Source organism: Leopardus geoffroyi, chromosome A3, assembly GCF_018350155.1.
Source record: "Leopardus geoffroyi isolate Oge1 chromosome A3, O.geoffroyi_Oge1_pat1.0, whole genome shotgun sequence".
NCBI classification, from domain to species: Eukaryota; Metazoa; Chordata; class Mammalia; order Carnivora; family Felidae; genus Leopardus; species Leopardus geoffroyi.
Genome location: NC_059336.1, coordinates 57,743,400 through 57,763,581, shown reverse-complemented (window position 1 = coordinate 57,763,581; position 20,182 = coordinate 57,743,400). Strand labels below are relative to the sequence as shown.

Sequence of the window (20,182 nt, the reverse complement as noted above, 5' to 3'; positions counted from 1 at the left end):
GCTAACTTAATTCTGTGTGATTTACCCATTTTGTTTTTCTAGAAGTTGCTGTGGGAGTGTTGCCCCGACACTACCTACTAAACTGTATGTTGAAAAGAAGGCCCACTCGCCACTCTAAGTTTTAATAATTTATTTAAACATAGACATTTGAAGCGAAACCAACTCATAGGCTGTGGATGACTTAAAATTGCTACCTAATTTCTCTGCTTTATACATGTTTTAAAATTTAAAAACCAAGCCTATCTTTTTCTTTCTGAGAGGTAGCACTACATTAGCTCTATGTATTAAGTTAATATATGTTGATTATATTAATTTTATACCTTTGGGAAATCTGAGTCTGTAAGGTCAGAATATTGGTTGTCAACTTTTATGTAGGAAAAGATGTAAACCTCAATTGCTCTGCTTTGGCGAATGAAAAGGATCAGATTTATTGGAACTTGTGGGATGAAAATGGAAAGGAACCCAATGTACATGAAGAGAACGTAAAAAAAAATAGGTACGTATATGTGATGTATTATGTATCATGATATATACAAATCACATTGTATCATAGACCCATGCTATAAAAAACACCAGAGTCCTGAATGGCTGATTGGGTGTTTGAGATAAGCTTAAATTTTAATTTATAATTTACATAGTTTATAATGATAATTACCATGCGCTAGGCTGATGGATTATGCAGAAATCTATTGCTAAGATCTAAACTAGAAAAAGAAGGTCAGTGAGGTTTTTTAACATCGCCTTACAAAAAGTAGCTTTTGGTTGGTCAGGATCTGATAGGGATGGGCAATTTACTTAAGCATCTGATAAAAGAGGGATTACCTAGGCCATAGTTTTTTGGATTTTAAAAATTGTGCTAAGCCCGTGGTCGTTTGAGTGTTTTTGAATGACTTTGGGTCATTAATCGGTATTTTACTGATATACTCAGGTGGTAGAGAGTAGGGATCCCAAGGTATCTGTTACCTTAGCTGCACTTTTGAGGATTTTTTTCTGCTTTTTACACTTAAAAAAATTCTTTGATGTCACGGCAACAACTCTTGATTCTTGCTAACACTTGTCTGCAAGCTCCTTATGGTGCAAGGTCTGTCTGCTTGCTTCTAGTAGGCACGTGACTAGTAACTCAGCTGAATTGCAGGGCTGTCTTGCCATTGTGTCTTTATCCTCAGCATCGAACCTCCCCTGGAGTTCTGCATTTCCCCCTTCTAGCGATCTGTTGCTCCTGTTTGGAGGGATAGAAGACCAACTCACCAAACTATCTGCAATGGAGCTCAAACTAAGCTAAGAGTAAGGTGGTCTTTCTTTAGAGTTATGCCTGTGCTTTTTCTGTGATCTGTCTTGGCTTCTCACTGGCCTTTTGTGCCTTACTTCGGGATTTTTCACTGATATGAGATAGTTGCTATTTCTGGATTGGTGACTTCTTTACAGAATCATGTTCAAATTATATTTGACACGGTTGGAGGCTACAGAGGGTGCCATGTCCCAAGAATAGAGGCACCTGCTGCTAGGGGCGCGGCAGGTGAGTGAGCGCACCTGGGGAGCGCTGGTTGACATGGTGTTTTCACAGCCTGTCATTGACGGGGAAGCAGATGTCATGAGCAGTTGCCTTGCATCGACGACAGGACAACTTGAATCTTTTAAGAAGAGAAAGACAGCTCGCTGCTAATGGTTGTCTACGTCATTTTCTGACATGTGCTGAACAGCTTAATTGGTATTTTTCATATGCCTGCAGGTGCATCTGACAATAGTGTCATTCTTCAGTTTGTTTTCGATGCTGAACAAAATAAAAGCGATCTTCAGGATGGCATGGACAAGCTTGATAGGAATCTGTATCTCTGCTGAACTATTTGCAGCTTTGTCACAATCGGTGGAGACCTCCCCATGGGAAGAACGCTAAGCCGTTGGGCGAGGAGAAATAGGGGAAAATCATTGAGAGAGAACTTAGCATCATTACCTTCCAGACATTTTCATTCTGGGCGGTTCACAGGGTCGTCCCCAGGTGGTCTCAGGAGGGCTGTTTCTGTCCACCCTGATGCTCCCCGGAGGAGCAGAGGTTTGTGGTGGCCCACACTCTGAGGACCCACCAGAAAGAGAAGGTTCCATGGAGCCAACAGAGCCACTGCCTTTGAGTATTTGCGCATATGAATTCCTCCCTCATGAGCAATGTTGCTGGCAATGAACAAAGCCTGTCACTGAATTGTTTCTTCTTTTACAGGGCTCTGGACGGCAAATTGTATGTGTCAAGAATGTTGAAAATTGAGAATATTAATGCAAAAAATCTAAAATTTTCATATAATTGCACTGTGGCCAGCGAGGGAGGCACAGACACCATAAACTTCGTCTTGTTGAAAAAAGGTATGAGCAAGTTTTACTTTGGAAGTTTGTGGAAGCTTAGAAAGTTGCTGCTGAGGGACACCTCAAAGATCACCACTCCCTTCATTTTACACCCCAGGAAGCAAGTTCCCAAGAGGTGAAATTATCTGCCTGTGTCACAGGTATTCAGGCTAAACTGGGGCTCAGTCCCCTGCTGAGTCCCCTGTGCATTGATTTCATGCAGAAAATGAAAACGCAAACTCTGATCCTTTGCTCTCGATCAGACTGCAGTCCTAGATAAGCACCAGGGGCCCAAGAGAGCGGAGCAGATATAGCCTGGAGACAGAGATATAGCTGAGTGTCATGGGGGAGGCAGTCATGGTAGCCCTCACGTACCCATAACGATGGGAGGCACGCTTGCAGCTCAGTGTAGGGTGAGGCCAATGATACTAGGTGCTGCGGCCTCCAGCCTACCTTAGCTGGGCGCTGGGCACAGGGGGCCCTTGCGTGTGCTCATGCACTCAACCAAGATTAGCTGAGGCTTCCCTTCCTTGGACCAGTCCCTGGATCTGGCAGGTGGACAGTTGATGGCTCAAATCTGTGGACTCCTAAAATTTTTCACTGCCTACCTGATGGAACGTTCCAGAGTCACCCCCCTCCATCCTCCACCAATACAATACAACCCAGGGCCATTGGCCCAATAGCTGCTCAGAAAAGGGTTCATATTATGGATGAAGACGCTAAGAATGAAGGGAATCAGTGACTTTCCCTAGGACACAAACTAAGTGATGGAGCCAGGCTGGGAGCCCAGACGAGCTCAGGTCAGCACTTGCTCTCTGAAGACTGTGTACTTCCATTTATGTTCTCAACATACCAGCTGAGATGTATGTTTGGGTCCCTGGACATTTCACCCTGGTATCTTATCATCCTTGCCTTCCCCAAGTAGGGACAGGCTTTCCATTCGGGTCTCTGAATATCCTTTTACACATTTTTATTCTTTAAAAATCGGAGTAGAAAGGTCAGTACTCCAGACTTAAAAGGCAGGAATGTGGACTAAGTGAACGGAATGCGTTGGATAGACAACTGGGATTAGCGCTAAATATAAAAACTGACAACTATGAGGTAAGATGGTGGGAGACACTGGTAAACCATCTTTCATTAATTATTTCCATTTTCTTTTCCTCTCTAGAAGATATGGCTGATATCCCAGGCTACATCTTCACCAGAGGAATGATTGTGGCTGTTTTGATCTCAGTGGTAGTTGTGTGCCTAGTGATAATGGGTGTCATTTATAGAGTTGACTTGGCTCTATTTTATAGACATTTCATGAGAAAAGATGAAACATTAACAGGTAATGAATATCACAATGCTGGATTTTCTTATCTTCTTACTTCATTAAGAAACCAAATAAAGAGGGGCACCTGGGTGGCTCAGTCAGTTAAGTGTCTGACTTCGGCTCAGGTCATGATCTCACGGTTCGTGGGTTCAAGCCCCACATCAGGCTCTGTGCTGACAGCTCGGAGCCTGGAGGCTGTTTGGATTCTGTGTCTCCCTCTCTCTCTGCCCCTTCCCCACTCACACTCTTTCTCTGTCTCAAAAATGAATAAACATTAAAAAATTTTTAAAAAGAAACCAAATAAAGAAACATTAATCTTCATTTCATTTTGATTATACTTCATGTGTGGTAGAGGTTTGTCCGTGGGAAAAATTGATTTGAACGTAGCATCTCTCACAAATGTTGTCTCGTATCACCTTTTTTTGTGCTTGCTCATATGTTGCCAAAAACTGTTCTCTAATTGTTTTATGCACGCATGTCACGTCCTCCTTCATGGCCTGTGAGATGCTTGTGCCCATCAGCTGTCGTTATTCACACACAATCTGGGCATCTTAAACAATACGCACATTCAATAAACTTCATTTCAATGGAATTGAATTGTATTATGGTTCATTATTTTAACCTGACAAAGAAGGCTGCATGATGTATCTACAGGAACCCTGGACTAGAAGTCAAATGACCCGGGTTCTAGTTTCCTAGCACTGCCTGTTTTTATCTATGGCTGTTTCTGTGTGGCAACTCTGTGCCTAGGTTTCTCTACTTTTAAAGGTGATTTAAAGAAGTCCTTAAGTTTCAAGATAGTTACTGAATCATGTATACTTTAATAAAAAAGAAAGATGGCTACTGAATTAAAAAAAAATCAGTCTACCCTATTAAACTTGCTTGTGTGTGTGTGTGTGTGTGTGTGTGTGTGTGTGTAGGACACACATAGTTCAAAACACAAAAAGTCTGAGAAATGATACAACAGAATATCTCCCTGTCATCCTATCCTATGTCTGTTCTTCCCACTTCATCCACCATTGACAGTATAGCCGAACAAATACCAATATAGAATCAAATTCCACTCCAATGAATGTTCGCATATTATGTACACTATTTTTAACTTTGATTTAATATGCCTTGGATGCACTTCTATAGTAGTTTGTAAAGTCTCTCAGTTGTTAGGCTTGCCCAGTGTTTTATTTCTGCAGATGTCTCACTGTCTATTTGGTCACCTTGTGGGTTATTTAAAACAACTTGTTATTACTGAAATGATGTGACAGATAGTTTTGTACAGTCATTGGTTCAACTGTGGGCAGTATAACTGAAGGAAGAATTCTCCCAAGTGGAATCGCTGGCAACACCAAGGGTAGACACAATTGTTACTTTGGCGGATATTGCCAATTTGCCCCCCATATTACTATACCACTGCCACCTTCAAAGAATGGGGTCACTTTTATCCCATGACCTTACCCAAAACCTTTTGAGTATGTGCCAATCTGATAGGTAAATAGTTGTATCTCCGTGTAGTTTTCGTTTGCCATTTCGCTTCCTATGCAAGAGTCACTATTGATTTGTGTAAGACTCATTTGTATTTCCTTTCTCAAAGTACTCATTCATAGCCTTTGCCATTTTTTTCTTTTGGGTTGTTGGCCTTTCCTTTTCTTGTTTATGTCTAGGAGCTATTTCTAGTTTAAGGAGGCTAGCCTGTGGCTATAATATGAAATGAAAATATTATTCCCAGATTGTAATCTATCTTTTGACTTTGCTTATAGTAGTGTCACATGTGGAAGATTTTTTTTTTGTTTTCTTGAAGGATAATTGAACACACTGCTATGTTAGTTTCAGGTGTGCATTTTTATTATTATGGATTTTTTAAATCTAGATCTGTGATCAGAAGTAGAAAGACCCTCCTCTCCTCAAGTTATGAAAGAAGTCTCAGATTTTTCACATTTGCAACTTTTAATTAATAATATAAAATTAGGAATACCTGAGTGGCTCAGTCGGTTGAGCATCTGACTCTTGATCTCAGCTCAGTTGGTGATCTCACGGTTTGTGGAATCAAGCCCCGTGTTGGGCTCTGTGCTGACAGCACGGAGCCAGCTTGAGGCTCTCTCTCTCTCTCTCTCTCTCTCTCTCTCTCTCTCAAAAATCAAAATAAATTTAAAAAATAATATAAAATTAGCAAAGCTAGTTAATTTAGCTTTGAGAACTGTGTGTGTGCAATTTTGGAGATGGAGAGAAACGCTGCAAGCAACCGAGAAGTCTCTTGTTGGCCCTTTCTGAACAGGTCTCTACTTGCATTGACCAGAAAGTATCTCAAAATGAGCATTCACTAATATCTCTGTGATCTTCAGCTAAGATTTTTTTCCCCCTCGTTGTTGTGTTTGACCCAATCCACATTTTTGTTTTTTCAGTTCACGCTTCCTACCTCCCGATGTGGCGGTGCATGGAAACATTTACAGATGTGCTCTACATCAGCTATATTTAAAAATGTAGTCCATGACAGAGATCAGTTGTGGAAAAGGGCAGAAATGGAGATAAAGTGCAAAAATTTAAACTTTCCTGGCCAATCGATATTGCTGCAGTATCCAAGAATGTTTTCAGTACTGGTTTATGAAGGACTGGAAATGAAACAAATCAAGCCAAGCCAGTCAAATTAAATGAAAACATGGTCACTCGCTGAACACAGTTTGAGAAGCTCTGGCCTGATTCCTTAAAGTCCCAAATGCCCATCCACATGAGGACTTCGTTTATACAGAACCCAAAATAATTATTATTAGCTTTCCGATACCTTATCTTAAGCGCTTTACTTTGTTATCAAAGCCAGCGAGCCGTTCATTACCTGGGTTTGAAGTAAATTAGAATATAAATTACAAGATTTGCTAAACCAAGAAGAGAATTGCTTGAAATAAGGCATTTGAAAATTAATTAATAGTTGAAAAACTAGTTTTCCATGGGTAAGAGTAAAGCTATATTACTTGCATATTACAGTATAAATTTGGCTGAATTGTCTTTCCAGTTTATTGCAATTAGTTACATCATGATTACAAAAAAAGAATACGTTTTAAAAAAGTGTACTTATTTATTTCTTACTCCTTGGTGCCTATTCTAATCGTTGACATAATGACTATTAATGGAAACACTAGCTCTTACACTAATAAATAGCTGTATTTCACAGCAATCTAACAGAATTACTTGGGGGACCCACTTACTGATTAAACTAGGAACTGGCTCTTTTTTTTATAGCATCTTTTCCTACCTCCGATATGCATATTAATTCTACAGTTTTTACCAAAATGTCCTTTCTTTTCTTTTTTTTTTTAAAGTTGACATTTATTTTGAGAGAGAGAGAGAGAAAGTGGGGGAGGGACACAGAGAGAGGGAGAGAGAGATAATCCAAAGTGCTATCAGCACAGAGCCCAATGCAAGGCTCAAACTCGTGAACCGGGAGATCATGATCTGAGCCAAAGTCAGACACCTAACCCACTGAGCCGCTCAGGCGCCCCCATCCTTTCTTTTGTATGCATGCGATTCTGCTAACCAATTGCTTTAAATCAACAGTAGGCTCTGACTTGAACTGCTGAACCTGAATGCTGTAGGTGGAATTGAAGAAGCTTTGCCAGAAACAAATTGTTGTTTTGTGAGCCATTGAAGGTACCGGGCTGAATTGTTGAGCATGCATGATGTGGCACCACAAAGAACATGGAACTGGAATGGTTTCATCCTATTAGATTTTCATAAAGGACCCAGTGATATTTAGCTTTCAACTCAGTAGCAAGTTCATGATTCCAATAACACAGGCAAGCACACATCTCACTCCTGTACCATCTAACAAACTGTCACGGCTTAGGGGTAGACCACGCCCCACCCACTGCCCCTTCTTCCTCTACCAATCCCAGTTAGCATCAATTGTATCATTTAGGACTTGGCTCAAAATTTCTTTTTCTCGGAAAGCGTGTCCCCTGGAGATCACGCTGTAGTGTCTGACTGTTTTGATTCTGTTTGTTTTGCTGGTTTTGTCACACCGCCTGGCATCTGCTAATGTGTTCTTTGTAAACTTTTTCAAGTTGTTGGGTCTGTCTGCTTTGTCTTCTCAAACAGATTGGATGAAGGTAGAGGAGACAGAGATGTATGTAATTTTGTAGTTACCCAATTAGTACAATGGTCTTTGTTGCTTAGGTAACACTTTCATCTTGGCTCTGTCGCCTTAACCTCCTGAAAGCGCTTCATTATCAGGAATTAAATAGGAGCAGATGTTATTATCAGTGAAAACCTTTCAACAGACTGGAAGTTTTCATAGTGGCATCTAGTACCACGTGCTCTTGGTTTGGGGAGTAGATTCCCGGGACCCATCACTTACATATAACACCTAGTACTCATCCCAGCAGGTGCCCTCCTCAATGCCCATCACCCATTTTCCCCTCTTCCCCATCCCCCGCCCATCAACCTTCAGTTTATTCTCTATTTAAAAGTCTCTTATGGTTTGCCTCCCTCCCTCTCCGTTTGTAACTATTTTTTCCCCTTCCCTTCCCACATGGTCTTCTGTTAAATCACCTCTATTGTCTCTTCTCACTTGCCAATGTAAACTCTCAGCTTTGTTTCTGTCTTGGCTTTCCAATGAGTCATTCTGAGAGTGGACATATGAGGATGCTGGTAGAATTAGGTGATACAAGAAATCCAAGATGACATTTGCTTTCCAATTCTAGACTGAGGATATATTTGGTCTTCTGGGCTTTAACTACCTTTAAATTCCTTGAGCTCCTGGATCTAGCATTTATCCCCATCCTTCTATAGTGTCCAAAAAGGGGAGTCTTAATGTACATGCAAAAAAACAATTTGCTGGTTGGTTGCTTGATTAGCATATGAGATTTGGTGATGCTATTTTTTGTTTGTCTTTAATAATGAATTTGTCTCTTGTGTTTGACAAGTTAAAAAGTCATAGATAAAGAATAATGTCTAAAAAGAATCCGAGAACCAAAATATATTTGATGGACCTTACAGGTTACCTAGTTTAAACATTCTTGCTCTAATTTTTAATTTGTTTTCTAGCAAAAATATTTTCTTTATTCTTTTTTAAATGGCTTCATTGAGCTCCAATTGATATACAAGGAACAGTACATATTTAATGCGTACAATTTGATTATAGATGCTGTACAGATAGATGCTCTATTTCATTTTTCCTTTTCATTGGTTCCACTCCCATTTTTCATGCCTTTTGCTCAAATTCGTACTTAAACTTTGATTTGCACTGTAATTAAAAGAGTAAACCTTATTTCCTAGATGGGAAAACATACGATGCTTTTGTGTCTTACCTAAAAGAATGTGGACCTGAAAATGGAGAGGAGCACACCTTTGCTGTGGAGATTTTGCCCAGGGTGTTGGAGAAACACTTTGGGTATAAGTTATGCATATATGAAAGGGATGTAGTGCCTGGAGGAGGTAAGAAAGGGAATACAAGATAGGGAACTGGTGGAGAGAGTTTCCTTGTAAAAGATGAATAATTCAGCCTTACAAAAGACAACCCCGTTTTGCCTTAAAAACAAATGAACGCGATTCTCTAAACCAAAAGTGACCAGCTACATCAGTAGAATCAGTAGTGACAAAAAAGCGAACTACACTACTTCTGAGAGTCACCTCTTTGGGCCCCAGGCTCTTCAATGTGCTTCCTACTTCTCTGAACCTTTGGGGAAAGGGCATTCCACTTTCAGAACCAGGCCCAGAATCGGCATTGTCGTGAGGCATTTATCTAGAGATGCCCCACAGTAGGAATATCTCTTTTGGTAATGTTTTCTACAGCAGAACGGGATTCTCTGCACTATAAACACAGTTCATTCTTACCAGAAAATACTTATTCTTTGTTGGGTTGGCATTGGTGTGAAAATTACGGTCAGAAAAGGGTGAATAAAAGGAGATTGATGATTCATGTCGGATTTTAGTCATGAAATTCAGTTTTTTATTAGTATATGAATATAAACAACCCTAAAACATACATTGAAGCAAATTCTAGTTTGAAGCCAAGAAATTTAGTAACATTTCCGTATATTTTCTCTGAAGTCTTCCAGAGCACATATCTGAAATCTGCGTCAGAATGTTTTGGGGGCTGGTGCATTACCAAGCATACAATATAAATATTTTCATTGTCACTATCATCCATTCATGCAACATATACTGAGTTCCAGCCTTGTGCCAAAATCTGAGCTTGGCATTGAAAACATAGCAATAAATAAGGAATAGTTGTGGTCCCCTCCCACCCACCCAGATTACAAATGAGAAAGGGAAAATACTACCAATTAGAAGGAGAAAGCATACTAATTTTTAATAAATTAATTAATTAAATAGATTTCTTCTCGGTTCTTATATAAAAATAAAGAATGTTGCGTATTTAATTGTAATTAGTTTGGATTAAAACGTCTATTTGAGAAAGGGTAGAGGTCTAAACCAGAAATTGGCAACCCATCACCCACAGGTCAGATCCAGTCTGTCACCTTTGTTGAAACACAGCAAGGTGACATCTGTTCATGTGTTGTCTGTGGCTGCCTTTGAGCTACATGGCAGAGATGAGCAGTGTGACAAAGATGGTGTGAAAAGCCTGGAATATTCGCTATCTGGCCCTTTAAAGAATGTTTGTCAACTTCTGGTCTGGACTAACTGTGGGATGGATATCCATCTCTATCTCTATCTCTATCTCTATCTCTATATCTCCATATAGATCTATCTCCATATAGATATAGATATATAGATATATAATCTTTAAATTTGGATTTTAGTGTGCTCCTCCCTGCCTGTGGAGAGGCAAGCAAGATAGCATGATGGTTAGGAACAGGTGCTCCAGAACTAGACCACCTAGGTTCTGATTCTGCCATTTACGAGCTGTGTGACTCCAGGCAAGTTACTTAACCACTCTGTACTTTGGCTTCCTCATCTGTAAAATGGTGGTGATGACAATACTTTCTTCATAGGATCATTATGATGCTTTAGCAAGTTGATATACATAAAACATTTAGAAGAGGGAGTGGCATAGAATTAGTGCCAACTTCATTATTGTTTTCTAGATGATTGTTTTCCATAGGTGTATAGAATTAAGAATAAATGGTTTATCTTGAAAAACTTACTAGTGAAGTAAGTTAAATAACACAGAATTAGACTGTGCAAAATGATTTTCATCTCCTGTCTCTTTTAGTTCTCTTTAATTACTTTGCCACATCTTGCCTTTTCAGCTATTGTTGATGAAATCCACTCATTGATAGAGAAAAGCCGAAGACTGATCATTGTCCTAAGTAAAAGCTACATGTCTAATGAAGTCAGGTATGAACTTGAAAGTGGACTCCATGAAGCTCTGGTAGAAAGGAAAATTAAAATCATCTTAATTGAATTTACACCTGTCAGTGACTTCACATTCTTCCCCCAATCGCTAAAGCTTTTGAAATCTCACAGAGTTCTGAAGTGGAACGCTGATAAACCTTTGTCGTATAACTCAAGGTTCTGGAAGAATCTTCTGTACCTGATGCCTGCAAAAGTGGTCAAGCCTCGTGGAACTGAATCTGAAGTCTTCCCTGTTCTTTCACAGTCCTGATCTTTAGAAAAGCCAAATGTAAGAAAGAGCACTTGACGCTCTGGGCTCGGAGCGGAGGAGCCTATTTTTAACAAAGGGCACTATTAAAAATATTTGGCTTTCTGAAAATCTTACTTACAGTCTGAAGATGAAAGTCATCACTAGGTTGCCAGAGATAGGACTAAACATTGAGCTGTGGTCATGTGCTCCCAGTGGAACCCAGAATTCAAAAGCAACAGACCTCTTTTGTTTCTTCCTCCTCCGTAAGTGTCTACAGGTGCTCATTCTCAATCCATATTCAGCAACGGTGAGGCTGGGCACAAAGCAAAGGAACTTACGCCCTACAAAAAGGGTACATCTTCACATTTTTAATGCTCATGATTGAACTAAAGGAATTTAAGTTCATGAAGTGGCATTTTTTTTTCAATATATGAAGTTTATTGTCAAATTGGTTTCCATACAACACCCAGTGCTCATCCCAAAAGGTGCCCTCAATACCTATCACCCACCCTCCCCTCCCTCCCACCCCCCATCAACCCTCAGTTTGTTCTCAGTTTTTAAGAGTCTCTTATGCTTTGGCTCTCTCCCACTCTAACCTCTTTTTTTTCTTTCCCCTCCCCCATGGGTTTCTGTTAAGTTTCTCAGGATCCACATAAGAGTGAAAACATATGGTATCTGTCTTTCTCTGTATGGCTTATTTCACTTAGCATCACACTCTCCAGTTCCATCCATGTTGCTACAAAGGGCCATATTTCATTCTTTCTCATTGATGAAGTGGCGTTTTCTATGATCCTGTAGGTGACGTAGTAACTGCAATGGTGCCTTCACTTCCCCACAGTGCCTCCTACCTCTAAGCACTGTGGAGAGTGCCTGGGATGGGGCAGAGAGCGGGTGGGGCTGTGTGCAGAGTAGGGGACCGAGGTGTGCCAAGTCCTTGGCCTCAGGACGTGTTCGGCCTGTGCTGACCACAGCTGCAGACCCGCAGTTACTGGAACGCCCCTAAAGCACTGCACAGGGCTTGCTTAATTGGGCCTGTTTGGAGGGAACTTCCCCAAATGCTGAGACACACATGTTCATTCAAATCATTCTCAGGGTCTTTCAAAACTGGTCTAAAACATTTGTTGATTTAGCGAACAGGAATGTTTATAGACAGGATGGTGCCAGACCAGATTTTCCATATTCACTGTTAGCCACTGGTATTCATTAGCCACAGCAAAAAAAAAGAAAAAAAAAAAAAAGTTACTTGCTTGATTTTTTTTTTTAATTATATATTTTAAATGCCGTTAATGTGGAGGCAGCAGGGCATGGTTGTCGAGCATGAGCCGTGCAGTCAAGATGCTGGGGTTCGAATCCTGTGCTAGCTACTTACTTCTGTGGCCCCTGGAATCTTTTCTAACTGGTCTGTGCCTCAGTGTCCTCATCTGTAAAACTGGAATGTAGAGTAGTTGTACCTACTTCATAGGGGAACCAAATGAATAAATAAAGTACCTACCACAGTTCTTGGCACAGACTTAATAGTTCATGTGTTGTTATTACTATTATTAATTGTCACTATTAATTGTCATCATTAATTGTTAGCTCATTTATTTAGCCGTGAACTAAAATACTAGCCAGAGAGCAGGAAAAGGAAAGAGATCTGGAAGGAAGGCGGTTTTGACTTGAGGACATTTGCACACGGAGAGAAGCATATGGGAGAAGCACCTCAATAGGGAAAAAGAGATTTCTTCCTTGGAGGCGTGAAACTTGACATGGGAGACATGTGTCTGTCTCCCTAAAGCAAGCACAGCCCTGTGGGCCTTCTTGATGGCCTCAGCAATAATGGCTGTCCATGGAAATCACTGAGTGAGTGACAAATATCTGCCTTACACAGAAAGGAAAGATTTGGGTAGATCTGGAATCCTGGTTAGGCTATATGGATGCAGCCTGAATGTTCCAGACAGATTTAAACCAGAGACTGTTTAAAACAGCTGTGGTAGGGGCGCCTGGGTGGCGCAGTCGGTTAAGTGTCTGACTTCAGCCAGGTCACGATCTCGCGGTCCGTGAGTTTGAGCCCCGCGTCGGGCTCTGGGCTGATGGCTCAGAGCCTGGAGCCTGTTTCTGATTCTGTGTCTCCCTCTCTCTCTGCCTCTCCCCCGTTCATGCTCTGTCTCTCTCTGTCCCAAAAATAAATAAACGTTGAAAAAAAAAAAACAAAACAGCTGTGGTAGATATTGCTGAAAATTAAAAAAAAAAAAGATTTTATTAGATTTTCAGTGGTAGAAAGTGATTTGCTTTTTGGAGAGCTTAAAACTTTGTGTGCTAGTTGGATGGCTAAAAAAGTAAAATAATTTAATTATGTGTGAAAACATACAGTCAAGAGAAATGTTATTGCTATCATCAGAGTCTCTACTATGTAGACTGAGTTTGCTTTTCTCTTCTATTATGTGTGCTGTAAAATATATTAAGTGTGTTATTATTAAGTTTTGCATTAAGTGTGTTAAATGAGTACATTAAACATATGCTTTAAAAGACATTAATAAACCTTTGGTCCAGTGCCCTTAATTTTGAAATGTCTCTGGATGCTTTTTTCACTTAGGTGAACATTCCCCTTCCTCATTCTCAATATAGATGTCTACCTGTTTTAATAAGATATGGGTCATTCGAAATGAACTTCTACACCTATCTTCTTCTGCTTTTTTTTTTTTTTTTTATGTCAACTCACTTTGTATGTACCTTCTTCGTTCTACCTTCCATCCAGGAGCAAAAAGAGAATTCTCTTCTACAAAGCCACAAAGCCACTCAATACGCAGCACAAGAATTAGCTCTTCACACGCCAGTTAATTCGCGTACATATTTTTTTTTAATTTTTTTTTCAACGTTTATTTATTTTTGGGACAGAGACAGAGCATGAACGGGGGAGGGGCAGAGAGAGAGGGAGACACAGAATTGGAAACAGGCTCCAGGCTCTGAGCCATCAGCCCAGAGCCCGACGCGGGGCTCGAACTCACGGACCGCGAGATCGTGACCTGGCTGAAGTCGGACGCTTAACCGACTGCGCCACCCAGGCGCCCCGCGCGTGCATATTTTTAAGTCTAAGTGCAAACAGTTCCAGCTGGGACCAACAAATAGCTATTATTGGTAGAATAATGGCATTCTCTTCTGTGGATTCAGGTGGCCTTAAATGGTGGGGTCGATTTCAGAGAATCAGTGAATAGCCAGCCATCCAAGATGGATAAAATACTCCATGTATGTCTACTATGTGCTGCAACATTTATTAACATAGAGTTATATTCTTTTAAAGCAGAGAGCTTATTACCCACATAGTCCAAAGCCAGGAACGGGGTAAGTCCGGGGATTGACCCAGGTCACACGACTAGCTAGTGTGACAGGCAGGGGCAGACAGGTGTATCATCTCTTCTCTTTGGAATTGCCTGTTGGGCAGTGAGTCTTGAGATGAGTTTTTGGAAGTGCTGGCACTTTCCCGGGAAGGCAACTTATACTAGGGGAGTCTAGGACACGGCCTGCAGAGAGGAAGCGTGGCTGCTTAGGACTACCTCCAAGGAGGACAAAAGAATATGAAGGCTCTTCAGTCTTTCTTCTAGGACACTAGGGTAAGGATGGAGGGGACAAATGGCACTCCAGCCCTCACAGGATGAAAGTGTACAGTTGACTGGAGCATGTCTGCTGTGGCATCTGCCAAGGTACAGGGAGTTGGGCCTCTGGCGGGTACTAGGAGCTCATGCTATGCTGATGCTGATGGTTGGCCAGGACTGTTGGCCAGGCACACAGGGGGTGAACTTCCCTCCAGCTGTCAACATACTTGCCTAAAGCAAGACACTGGCGAACCCAGTGCTCAAGGCAGATCTGAGGGAGGATACCCAACCTCCGAGGAGGCCAACTTCCTGAGCAGAAGCAACTCTAAGAGATGGGCTCAGGAGCACTGGAGGGCTCTTCAAAGGGTGACCAAGCCACAGATCTAACAGGAAACGGTTTATGTGTGCCATGGGTGGGACACTGGGTCCATCCCGTGTGCTACGCTGATAATGATCACAGTCCAGGCTGGGGGCTCTGAAACTAACGTCTCCATTTCTGTGTGAGGTTTGTGACGTCAAGCTGTTGTCTCTTTACAGCCTATGTTGTGGTGGCTCATACAGAACCAGGCAATGTAATTTATGTTATACCCATTCATATATCAAGATCTATAATGTGATGTGTGTGCTTAATAATTAATAGCGAACATGTTAAGAATAGACTTCCAGATTGTGTTTGGGGAGTCCTAGGGCTCCTCATGGTGCCTTAGGGACCATCCTGGGCAGCAGGGTGGAGTGAGGGGGAAACAGGTGAGCTTCCCCTAGCTCTCTTCCCACTGCCATGCCTTCAAGATAGTTCAATCAGTGCAACATTGCTTTTACCCATTTTTATGTTGAGGTTGCACATAACGATTTTATTTAACAAAATAAAGTATCTCTGAATGGGTCATGCTTTAGATGTAATGGACATAATCTTCTTTAGCTAGTTTAAACATAGATGGCTGGGGGAGCCTGGGTGGCTCTGTCGGTTAAGCCTCCCACTTCGATTCAGGTCATGATCTCACAGTTCATGCGTTGAAGCCCTACCTCAGGCTATGTGTGGACAGCTCAGAGCCTGGAGCCTGCTATGGATTCTGTGTCTCCCTCTCTCTGCCCCTCCCTTCCTTGAGCTCTGTCTCTCCCACTCTCTCAAAGATAAATAAACATTCAAAAAATTTTTTAAAAAATCTTAAACAGAGACAATTCTAGAATTGCTTAGAGAGGAAAAGAAACCGACCTTAGGCTCATCTTCCAAGAACATCTTCCAAAGTCACAAGGCATCGGGCTACCAAAGGAGCTGCTGATCCTGCCATAGACAGGAAGAAATCTGCCAAATCTGGAAGCTCCTGCTTACAGCTGCCAGTTCCTGACCTAGTCTATAGTCTAAGTTGAGGGAAAGCCCCATACTGTGGAATTGCCAAGGGCTGGAAAAGCCACTTGCTTCTGGGCACCTGAGTCCTCCAGAACCGACGTCATTATTAATTTGCTTTACCCCACAATAAACATAATGGCCTCAGAACAATTCATAATACTAACACAGCCATATACATTTTGTTTAGTAAAAACAGTTCGAGATTTTTTGGGGGGTAGTATTTTATACCTTCGGAATATCCCATCAGAATATAATAAAGTCAGGCTTTTATGATATAGAACCATTTGGAATTATTCCTCTTGATACCGTTTTGTCAACCCAATAAACAGTTCGATTCCTTTGATTTCGATTTTTAGGGTTTGCTTTTTAAAATTTTGTTTTGTTTTATAATAATGCAGAAATAGCTACAGCCTTCTAGAGCCAATCTACAAAACAAGGTATATGCAGAAAATTCCAGTTTCTATTCCCTTCCCTATTTGTCTGCTCTTTCCCCTATAGGCAAGGCTTTCTAAAAATGTCAATGTAGCCTTCCATTTTTAATGTCAATAAAAATGCATACATATTTAAATCCCCTCCCTTCATACAGACAAATGGTAGGATATTAGAAGCAATTTTTCCACCCTATTTTCCCATTTCAGAATATATTCCAGAATCACTGCCTAATTGCCTATGGTGCTATTTCTCATTCTTATAGCTACATGATACACCACTGTGTGGCTGTACTACAGTTTATTTGGCCAGTATCAAATGTTTCCAGTTTTTTGCAATTTTAGATACCGTTGTAAACAGTAGTCTTATGCATACATCTTTTCACATTTTCCCTAGAATATTTGGGGGATATATTCCTAGATGTAGGATCTCTGTGTCAGAGGGCAATGCATGCATACTTTGGCCTAATATGGCCAACTTCCTTTTCACAGGGATTCTCATTTGGTATTCCCATTAGCAATGTAAGGGGTAATTATCCCTTAGCTTCTGCCAATTTTTCTGCAAAGGCATTGATCTTTTTCATCTCTGTTGTTGGAACTTCTTTACATAGAAGGCCTTAAGGCACTGCAATGTATGTTGCAAGTATTTTGTTTTTCCAATTTATCACTTGTCTTTCTATTTTGCTATTGGCATTTACCCATTTCCTGATTATAGAGAGAATTTACCCATTCTTCCAATATTTGTATAGGTTCACTTTTTAAAATTTAAATCTTTGGGAGGAGCCAACATGACGGAGAAGTAGGGGGACCCAAAGTTCCCTCATCCCTCAAACACGACAGTGTTGAGGCCAGAAGACTTGGAATTCCAGGCATCTGGGCTACAAAGTAACAGAAAAATCTCCAGGGGACCACAGGGACAAGTTGGCGGGCCATAGGTACATGATTGCGAATTGGTGGTGTAGGAACGGAGGGGAGGGATCCCCTTCTGTGGAGAGACAAAAAAGAAGAGAAAGAGAGGCTGTGGAAGTGTAGGACTGTATTTGGACCAGAGAAAACCATGGACTGGGGAATGGAAAAAAAAAAAAAACAAAAAAAAAAACAAAGAACCAATTTCTAACGTGATCCAGGGTTGCGGGACTTTCTCTGGACTGGGGCCTGCTTCCCTGTTGCAGTGCCTGGGAAGGAAGGGAGCCAGTCCTGGGCTCATTCATGAGCTCACAGGCGCAGTAAGAGAGAGTAATGCCCTTCTTTGAGAGCTGTGGCAAGAAGGCATATAGCCGCTCCAAGGACAAAAGACCCTGCAGACGCCACCCAGCCAGAGGCCCTTTGTCCGTGGGGCAGAGTGGCACTACCCGGGGCCCAGGGCACGTGGAGCAGGATCCTTTAAGACATCAGGGTTTGAATCCCAGCCGAGCATCCTGGGAGGCACGGGAGACTGTGGAGCAGAACAGAACCGGCCGGCTCGTGCCCATGGCACTGTGAGGACAGCCTGAACAGAGTGGTCTGGGACACCTGGTCTGGGGAGGGGAGGCTGGGGTGTTGCCGCTTTTCTCCCCATCACCAACGAGGTGGGGCTTCAGGCACCGGACAAGGGGCCCACAGTGGAGGCGGGACCTCCTACGTCTGGTAACTGCTTATCTACCAGAGCTAGATTGACATTGACCAAACCAGACAGCCCCTCCTCCAGGCCACCAGTTCCAAGGTATCAGTCCAGCAGTTTTGCATTTTCTGATTTGATTCTTGGTCAATTCCTATTTTATACACACACACACACACACACACATTATATCATATCATATCATATCATATCATATCATATCATATCATATTATAAACATGTAATATAGTATTATAGAATATATATACGTATACATACGTATATATACCTATATATATTTTTTCCTTCCTTTTCCTCCTCTTATTTCTTCCCTTTTCTAGTCTAGTTATTCTGGTTGTTGTTTTGTTTAAGCAGACATTTTAAATCTATTCTTTTTTAAATTTTTTTTTTTTAACGTTTATTTTTGAGACAGAGAAAGACAAAGCATGAATGAGGGAGGGTCAGAGAGAGGGAGACACAGAATCTGAAACAGGCTCCAGGCTCCCGACACGGGGCTCGAACTCACAGACCGCGAGATCATGACCTGAGCCGAAGTCGGCTGCTTAACCGACTGAGCCACCCAGGCGCCCCTTAATCTATTCTTTTTACACTGCTTCTGTATCTCCTTCTTTATTTTCCTCTCTCTCTCTCTCTCTCTCTCTCTGGATTAAGCCATATAGCTTCTCTGATTCTCTGCCTGGTCAATTTTTTTTCTTTTCTTTTGCCCTGCCCCTGTACTTTCTCTCTTTGTATGGGGTAAGGCTTCTCTACCACCCCACCTTCTTAAAAAACTGAGATACCATCTCACAGTGGTCAGAGTGGCCAAAATTAACAACTCAGGGAACAACAAATGATGGTGAGGATGTAGAGAAATGGAAACGCTGTTGCACTGTTGGTGGGAATGCAAACTAGCGCAGCGCATTGTTCTCTGTATTTAAGAGTCTCCTATGGTTTGCCTCCCTCCCTCTCTGTTTAAAACTATTTCATCCCCTTCTCTTCCCCCATGGTCTCCTGTTAAGTTCCTCCAGTTCCACATATGAATAAAATCATACGGAGTTAATCATGCTAATTATAAAGTTCATCAGGAAGAAAGAAACACGCACCACTTTCTTACACCAGACACAAAGATAAACTCAAAATTGGTGAAAGACCTCAATGTAAGACAGGAAGCCATCAACGTGCTCGAGGAGAAAGCAGGCAAAAACCTCTTTGACCTTGGCGGCAGCGGCTTCTTACTCAACACGTCTCAGGAGGCCAGGGAAACAAAAGCAAAAATGAACTATTGGGACCTCATCAAAATGAAAAGCTTATTGGGTACTTATCGGGATGAACACTGGGTGTTGCTCATAGACTCAACTTCTGGGCATGTAAAGCAGAATGTACACGATGGGGAGAGAGGAAGGCCCATACAGGATAGTTCATCAACTGCAAGCCTGTTCAAATTTTATTCAGGTGATCAAATTCAGTACCGAGGTCTGCGTTAGGGTTCTGAAACTTCAGAAAGACTGCTTCTACTTCCACATGACTCAAATCCAGTTCAATTCAAAAGTTATTGAAGGGGCGCCTGGGTGGCCTAGTCGGTTGAGCGTCCTACTTCGGCTCGGGTCACGATCTCGCGGTCTGTGCGTTCGAGCCCCACGTCGGGCTCTGTGCTGACAGCTCAGAGCCTAGAGCCTGCTTCGGATTCTGTGTCTCCCTCTCTCTCTGCCCCTCCCTTGCTCATGTTCTCTCTCTCTCTCTCTCTCTCTCTGTCAAAAATAAATAAACATTAAAAAAAATTCAAAAGCTATTGAATACCTGTCATAAACATCGCCTCATGTCGAACTTTCTCCTTCCATGCTGGCCCCCAGCATTCCATCCTTTTCCCAGCCTCCAGGTCTCCTGCCTTTCTTCTCATCAGTGTGTTGCCCCCATAGGACACTGGGAGCCTGGAGTTCTACATGCCTTTCAGCTGCTTCCTATGATCTCTCCTGCAACAGGTCTGAAAAACAAACAGACAAATGAACAGTCACATTCTCTTGGAATCCCACACAGATTTATGATTAGTGGCGGGTACA

The 20,182-nt window shown here is 41.7% G+C and overlaps 1 protein-coding gene across 4 annotated transcripts in view; it reads left to right on the top strand.

The window, feature by feature from the left end:
• IL18R1 (interleukin 18 receptor 1) overlaps positions 1-11,585 on the top strand; it is a 39,731-nt gene extending 28,146 nt beyond the window's left edge. For 3 of the 4 annotated variants that reach the window (XM_045445576.1, XM_045445578.1, XM_045445575.1), the window contains 5 exons: positions 376-496; positions 2,213-2,352; positions 3,500-3,661; positions 8,909-9,067; positions 10,846-11,585. In XM_045445576.1, the coding sequence (XP_045301532.1) occupies positions 376-496; positions 2,213-2,352; positions 3,500-3,661; positions 8,909-9,067; positions 10,846-11,201 (938 nt within the window). In that variant the 3' untranslated portion in view covers positions 11,202-11,585. The remainder of the gene's footprint in view (positions 1-375; positions 497-2,212; positions 2,353-3,499; positions 3,662-8,908; positions 9,068-10,845) is intronic. The other variant, XM_045445577.1, reaches the window with a different exon arrangement.
• The last annotated feature ends 8,597 nt before the right edge of the window (positions 11,586-20,182 follow it).